The sequence below is a fragment of the Gavia stellata genome, chromosome Z, assembly GCF_030936135.1.
Source record: "Gavia stellata isolate bGavSte3 chromosome Z, bGavSte3.hap2, whole genome shotgun sequence".
Classification (NCBI taxonomy): Eukaryota; Metazoa; Chordata; class Aves; order Gaviiformes; family Gaviidae; genus Gavia; species Gavia stellata.
Window position 1 is genome coordinate 29,921,464 of NC_082637.1, and position 7,426 is coordinate 29,928,889.

The 7,426-nt window shown below is 42.2% G+C and overlaps 1 protein-coding gene across 6 annotated transcripts in view; it reads right to left on the reverse strand.

Moving 5' to 3' along the window:
• The window catches only part of LOC104262857 (zinc-regulated GTPase metalloprotein activator 1A-like), a 29,552-nt gene extending 22,370 nt beyond the window's left edge, over positions 1–7,182 (reverse strand). For 4 of the 6 annotated variants that reach the window (XM_059833372.1, XM_059833370.1, XM_059833369.1 and 1 more), the window contains exons 1-5: positions 6,982–7,182; positions 5,708–5,794; positions 4,729–4,825; positions 3,512–3,603; positions 89–148 (exon numbers count right to left, since the gene is read on the reverse strand). In XM_059833372.1, the coding sequence (XP_059689355.1) occupies positions 89–148; positions 3,512–3,603; positions 4,729–4,825; positions 5,708–5,794; positions 6,982–7,093 (448 nt within the window). In that variant the 5' untranslated portion in view covers positions 7,094–7,182. The remainder of the gene's footprint in view (positions 1–88; positions 149–3,511; positions 3,604–4,728; positions 4,826–5,707; positions 5,795–6,981) is intronic. The other 2 variants (XM_059833371.1, XM_059833374.1) reach the window with 2 other exon arrangements.
• Between the last annotated feature and the right edge of the window lie 244 nt (positions 7,183–7,426).

A 7,426-nucleotide genomic window follows, 5' to 3' on the forward strand; every position in this document is an offset into this window, starting at 1 on the left:
ATTTCAAACATTTTCTGAAACCTTGCCTTAAATGATATGGATACGTTACACTAAATCCAGGTACGGAAAACAAGCTGGCACTTCTTACCATCAAGATAGATGTCACTTCCCAGCTCAGAATCAACCCAGAACATAGAGGCCACAGCTCCTAAGAAGTGCAGTACATTTAGTTGCAAAATTGACATTTTCCAGTAAACTATCAATATTCAAACATTTCATAGAAAAACTCTATTTCTACTGCTGCACTTGAAACTCCGCTCTTCCAAAGTCAGAAAGTATCACAGACGTCAAATACCCAACCGCATGTTTGATCTAACTTGTGTGCATATAAACAGCTATGACTACAAAAGCTTTAAAAATCTCACAATTCCAGAAGCATGTAAGTTGTCTAAATTACGTTCACTCAGTAGTATCAATTATCTGTCATTACGATACTCCAAGGCTCCCTCATTTCTAAGAAGATCTGTACTCCTTCTCCTCACCTTTCAGCCACTGTTTCTAGGTCATGGCACACACACACACAAAAAAAAGGAGAGGAGATAAAAAGGGAGATAAAACAATTAAAGAAAAATGGAATTGGCATATTTGGGAGAAATCAGCTCCCTCCTAGGGTCCTACTCTTCCTCACCAGCTTCTATAAACTCTCCTATGCAGTTTCTTACATCATAAGTCAACAGGATGAAGAAAGTCAAGAATAACCAGATATAGAAAATAATGTTTTCCTTAATTATCTCAGGTCTGCACAGCAAAGCTTCTGGCTTTAGATAATTTTAAGATAGCTCAAGTTAAGAAATATCTAATGCAGGTTCAACTTGCAAACTGTACTGGAAGGGAAATTTTTCAACACTGTGTTTGAAGATATTCTAGTAACCAAGTTGAAACATTACCAGTCTGAATGGAAAGGCAACTAGGTAAAGCTGGTTGGACCATTAAGCTCTAAAGGTTGCAGTCAATGGGTCACACCCTACCTGGAAGTCAGTAGTAAGTAGGGTACTGCAGGGGTCTATCCTGAGACCTGTCCTGTTCAACATCTCTACCAGGAACCCAGGAGGGGATGGAAGACATGCCTGTCAAGTCTGCAGAGAACACCAAATTTGGAAAGGAACAGCCGATACACCTAATTTGGAAAGGAACAGCCGATACACCTAATTTGGAAAGGAACAGCCGATACACCTAATTTGGAAAGGAACAGCCGATACACGTAAGGACAGAACTATCTTTCAGAGGGACCTGGCCAGGCAGGAAGGAATGGCTAACAAGAACCTGATGAAATTCAGCGAGGAAAAAGGTTGAACAATACACTTAAGAACAAAGAGCACCTGGCAATGATATAGGCTAGGGACAGACTGGCTGGGGAGCAGGTCTACGAAGAAGTCCCTGGGGGTCCTGGTAGGCAGCAAGCCGAGCAAGCAGTGCACCCTGGGATCGGAGAAGGCCAAAAGCACCCAGGCTTTGGAACAGCAGCATGGCTCAGGGAGGTTATTCTCCTCTGTTTAGCACTTTCAAGCCCACATCTGGCTAGCATTTCCAACATGGGGATTCCCCATACAGAAAAGACATCAATAAACTGGAGTTCAGCACAGGATCACCAAGACAGTTGAGGCCAGAGCAAAGGCCCTACAAGGAGAGGTGGGGGAACTGGGTTCATTCAGCCTGTAGAAAGGACAGCTTCTGGGGAATCTAACAGCAGCCTCCCTGGCACCTACCGCTGAGTCACTGAGAAGACTGAGCCAGGCTGTGGCAGAAGGATGGGAGACAACTGTAGTAAATCGAAGTAAAAGAGGGTGAGACCACACATATCAGAAAAATGCTTTTTCACCATGAAAAGGCAGGCACAGAACAGGTTGCCTGGAGAGGTTGTGTCATGTTTATCCTCAGAGGAAGGAGATGTATCACTTGATATCCCGAACAACCTCGTCTTGTCTTACAGCTGACCCTGCTTTGGGCAGGAAGTTGGACCAAAGACGTCCTAAAATCCCTTCCAAACTGAATTATTCTATGTTTATATGATTCTAGTATTTTTCATATTCTAGGCCTCATCATCCACTGAACTTCCATCCAGATGAGGTGCTTGTGGAATAATGAAACACATAGCACTCTCTCTTCTAATAGTCATTTGTGTTTCTTCAAAGTGTAAAATGGAACATACTAAACGGACGAGTCTTGAGCAAAAAGAATCCACAAGTATTTGGACAACTGGGACCACATTCTGTCAAAGGCTTGGAATCTGTGACCTGATACCTGTATACTACATATGGCCAAGGAGTATCCTACTCCTGTTTTCTACTAAAATAGCCCTACAAAATGGATTCTAGCAACTGTAGGACGTGCTGTATATTTATTCAAAAACAAAAAAATCGTAATTTGTTATGAAACAAACCAATATAACATATATCAGTGCCACAATACTAAGGACAGGAGGAGCTGACAGCAACGACAGCCCTTGTATTTTTCAATTATCAGATCCTTAGTTACTGGCAGGCTGTCTAAGAGTATTAAGCACATCAGAAAAAAAAAAATCAGTAATCAAACTCATTTTAAGAACCTAAAACTGTTCACCTGAAGTGACAAGATGCAGTCCTCTAAATATCACCCTGTATCAACACCAAATATCTGTCAGTTGTTCACAGTGCTTACTCATGCAAGATACAGCAAGGGCCACAAGATCTAATGGTTTTCTGGTATCTATTGATTTTTTTTCCAAAAAGCTTAATAGTTTTCCAATCTGACTCAAATAGAATTTGTGTGTAACAGAGACCAAATCAATGTCCTTTCTTTTGAAGAAAATTACTTTACCATGACAACTATTTAGTGTTGAGCTGGAAAGCATCAGTCTCCTAAATGGGAAACAACTGAATTTCTGATAAGAATTTCCTTTACTCTCAATCAACAACACATTTTTAATTGAGACATTTCAGAGAAAATTGGTTTAGATAGCTATTACTAACATAAGCTCAAGTTTAAACACCTTTTTATAATAAATATCACTAAAGAACACACACGGAATTTGTAAGGTCTATTACTGTTCTGTACCTACCAAAAGAATGTATTAGTCTGACTGTTTTGCAGTCTGTTTTATGACTTCACAAAATATAAGGCCTATCACAACAAATGTAACAATACATCAGACGCTAATAATTCATACTTTAGAAGGAGCAATGTAGAACAGCAAAAGCCTACTGAAAACTAGTTTCAGAGTGTGCTCCTCTTCTCCAAGCCCAGTGTCTTCTCTTGATAGAAATATATTTTAACTGGATTTCTGTTAAGCTTTAGGGTCAGTTTCGAGCAAGTTCAAAAAAATGGAACAAAACACCCAACCAAACAACATCACACACAACCCTGCTTCTGCACCTTATCCAATTCAGATTTAGTCTATACAGCAGTCAAAGCAAGTGCCTGACAACTCACCACTTCATATTACATTTTGCACAGTGAACTGACTGGGGAGCAAAAAAGCACTTCATGAAAACAGAATAATTCTAATGGTTATGAAAGCCATAATGTGGACTACCTGGATCTGCCAAACCAGTTGTTTCTAACAATATATAGTCAAATTTTCCTCTCCTTTGCATGAGGTTCTCAATAGCCTTCACACCATTGTCCCTGTAAGAAGCAACAATTAAACCTGAGAACAGAGAAAACAAGCTAAAACATGTATAAATATGCATCTTCTGATGCAGAACACAGTATCAGTACCATCAAAGCAAAGGCCTGAGTCAGGACTTACAGACTATAATGAAAATTCAGTCATCAAACTGCTGCTCTAATATTAGGCAAATTGCAATTTTCTGTTTCATTTTAGTCTGAAAATAGTTTTTGCCTACTCCCAACAGGCATAAAAAAGGTGATTTAAACGAAGATTTGTTTTCAAAAAGAAAGTGGATGTGTGGAGGGGGGTGAGGGACCTGAACCATGTTCTCCTGCCTTTCCACCTCACCTACAGCAAAACTAAGTGTGTGATTTACTTAAATATCAGCTGACGAAGTTAGCCTGAAGCAGATATGTATGGCATTTTATATAAGAAACCAATGTATATGATACATAGCAATGGCAGCATTCCTTACATCCCAGTAGAACATAACACAATAGGGTCTTCTGTTTTCCACTTACTGTCCCAATTTAAGGCATAGGACCAGTTCTTCCCATATTTCAGGACAAACGGGCCATCACCTTTATTACAAACTTAGCACAAACAATGCAGCTTTCAAACAAACAGGGTAAAAACATGTCAAAGAAACAAATACATTCCTGCTTTTTAATGTGACCATCAGCTTACAATTTGGAATATTATGTTTCATTAGGTCACCAAAAGGTTCTCCCTCCATCCTTTCTGAAGTATACAATATTCAAGTATTAACCAACATACAGAGAAAGAAATATAGAGTAAGTATTTAATGTGGAAATTAGCTAACTTGAGTCCTAGTTCCAGCTCTCTATATAAAAGCATAAAATACTAACAGAAGAGGGAAAGCTCCCTACCCTACAATACCCCAATGGTGTTTAAGTTGGTATTTAGATTATTTTTCTGAAAGACTCTAAGTCCAAATCCAGTAAGGCAGCAGAAGGAAATAAATTTATATCTCCCAAATTTCAGTTCTTGTTTTATCTGACAAAAGAAGTCTCAATCAATACTACCATCAGTTTTAGGAGTCAAATCCTGGATGTCTTCTCCTTTCCTCCATTCCCCTAAAACCCACTGCAAGAACTTGTACAGTAGTCCTTCCTTACTTTACTGAACAGCACAAGCAGCCATTTCTGAGCTCCAGCCACTCTTCATAGAGTTCTCCCCCTTGACTGATTGCCAGGGACTTCTCCAAGGCACTTCCTGGAAATACAAATAGTACTGTAATTTTAATCTACAAATTTGCATGACAATGCCTGCAAAAGAGGTATGAAAGATTCAAGGGGCTATACATTTTTACTCTTGGATTATATATTTTTTTTCCTGAGGCCATGATTCTGACATGTTCTTTAGAAATTAGTATTTTCCATTTTCTGAGAAATTTAAAAGCCAAAGGCAAGTTGGTTCTACAGAGACCAAAACCCAGAGGATGAAAGTACAGCATAAGTGCCACAAACTTTGCTAAAAGAAAGGGAAGTCAGCCTCTACCTCCATATCAAATAAAGGCTCTATATATACATTTTATTTTAGGCTCCATGACCAGAAAAGTGGCACGAATCTTTGCTGATGAAAACAAACAAACAAAAAACCCACCACCAACACAGTGCAAACTGTAAGCAACACTGTCTATGGTACAGATGAATTTATAGCCCTACAATTAAAAATCCTGAGAAGGAAAGCAGAGTTCAAAGAACCACAGACACCAAGCACACATCTCCCCATTTTCTTGGTCTAGAATAATTTGTGATCTACAAGTGGCTGATGGGAAAGGAAAGAAAATACAATATTATCTACCAACACATTATTTTAATTTCCATTTGCTTGAAACTGAGTAGGACAAATGGAGGTATAGCACTTCCAACAGGGTGATATATTCATTTACTTGACTCTGAATTTCTGTACAAAACAGACTAATGCATAGCATTACTTTATGAACGCCAGCCAAAAGACTTTTTGCCCTTCTGAAGACTATGACGTACGGCAATAATTTCAGTAACGGATTTAAAACTACAATGTTCTTTATTTCCAGAAATTTTATATATTTGTCATTTTATGGCTAAAAAATGTTTCCGCAGGTTTACATACCTTCTCCAAACTCATTCAGAATAACTGCTATTCTTTTATTATGCTGTTCTGTCAGTATGTAATTTAGAAGAGTTGTTTTCCCAGCTCCTAGAACACAGACCGTATTTCCATTGAAATGTTTAAAAAAAAAAGCTTAAATTTTCAAATAAAAAGCAAATACTGTTGTACACTTCAGACAAATCTGATCTCTTCTGAAATATGAGTTTTCATTCTTGTATCCTGCATGCTGTTACAACACTGTAAAAATTAATTTGTAGAGATATTTGACCCCATGGAACTATCAGCACATTAAAATCTCAGCTTTAAAAGACCCATAGTTTCCCATTCACCACATGTCAGTGCTTGACAAACTTGCAAGTCCCCTACCAGCTGGGCAGTCTATTGCTAGAAAACTCATTTTTATGTTTCTCGTAACAAAAGGCACACTTACTTCTCCCTCCCTTTTTCTGACCAGCTCTTTTGTCATCGGTAATCACTGATGTGCTAATAACTGCTATTAGATAAGGCACTGTTAAGCAAGGTGTTCACAACTTCTATAATAGCACATTACTAACAGTTTCATCCCATGCATAAGAACATAAGAACACACCTAGGGGAGTTTGGTAGGCTACCTTCCTTCCCTGACCTTAGGAGTTTTTGAGAGAGTATAATGCAGTACAAAGTTACAACTTTTAGAACAGTGTTGGCGATCCTAAATCTAACCTGATCTTTGCCATATATAACTATATTTGAAGCTCCCAATAATTGTGTTGGTTTAAGAGAGGGAAGCCAAACCTCGTATTTGTAAGACTTCAATTCCGTATGCATTTAACTGAGGCAAACACGTTACACCATTCTGACGTTAAGTGGCAAAAAGCGATTTGTCAAACATGACCAGAACAAATCGGACCCGGAAAACAGGCTGGTAAAAGCTGCAAGAGGAGCTTGTACAGCTGTTCGAACCGCACTGGCTAGCAGCGGCATGCGGACGTTGCGCTGAAAAGGCGGTGAAGCGCGGAACGAGCCGCGCTGAGGACTGCCTTCTGCTACGCCATCAGGGTCTCGCTTACTCACCCAACTCGTGGGCAGGCAGGCTGCAGTCAGACCTGCCGGGGCACTTCTCCCGGCGGCGTGCGGGGCGCCCTGCAGCCCAGAGCCCCGCCGCAGCCCGGCCTCTCACTCAGGGGTCTCCCGACGCCACCAAACCGAAGCCCGCAGGCCTGCCGTACAGCTCTTCCCAGCGCCGGGAAGCGCGGCAGGCCGCTGGCAGGGAAGCGGGGCAGGCCGCTCCTCACCTAAGTAGCCCGTGATGATCGTCACGGGGATCTTCCCGCTGGGGCCGGACTCGGTCCCCTCCGCGCCGCCGGCGTCTATCGGAACCAGGTCGGGGCAGTCTTCGTCCTCCATGACAACGCGGGCCGCTGCGACTCGGCGCAGCCCAGCCAGCCCCGGCTAGGGAAGAGGGAGAGACGCAAGGCAGGCGATGCGGCGGTCGATGCCAGCCGGGGCGGGCGCACGGCGCCGCCCTCCCCTCAGCCACATTCCCGCGCTCCCCCTCAACAGCCACCCGCCTCCCCGACCCCCCACAGCCGGTCGCGAGCGGCCACTCACCTGCGCCCGCCTGACGTCACGCAGCGCACGTCACGGGCCCGCCGGTCGGCAGCGCCCCACAAGCCCTGCGGACGTGCGCCACGGCACCCACCCCACCCGCAGCACCTCCCCTTAGCGCGTGCGCCTTGA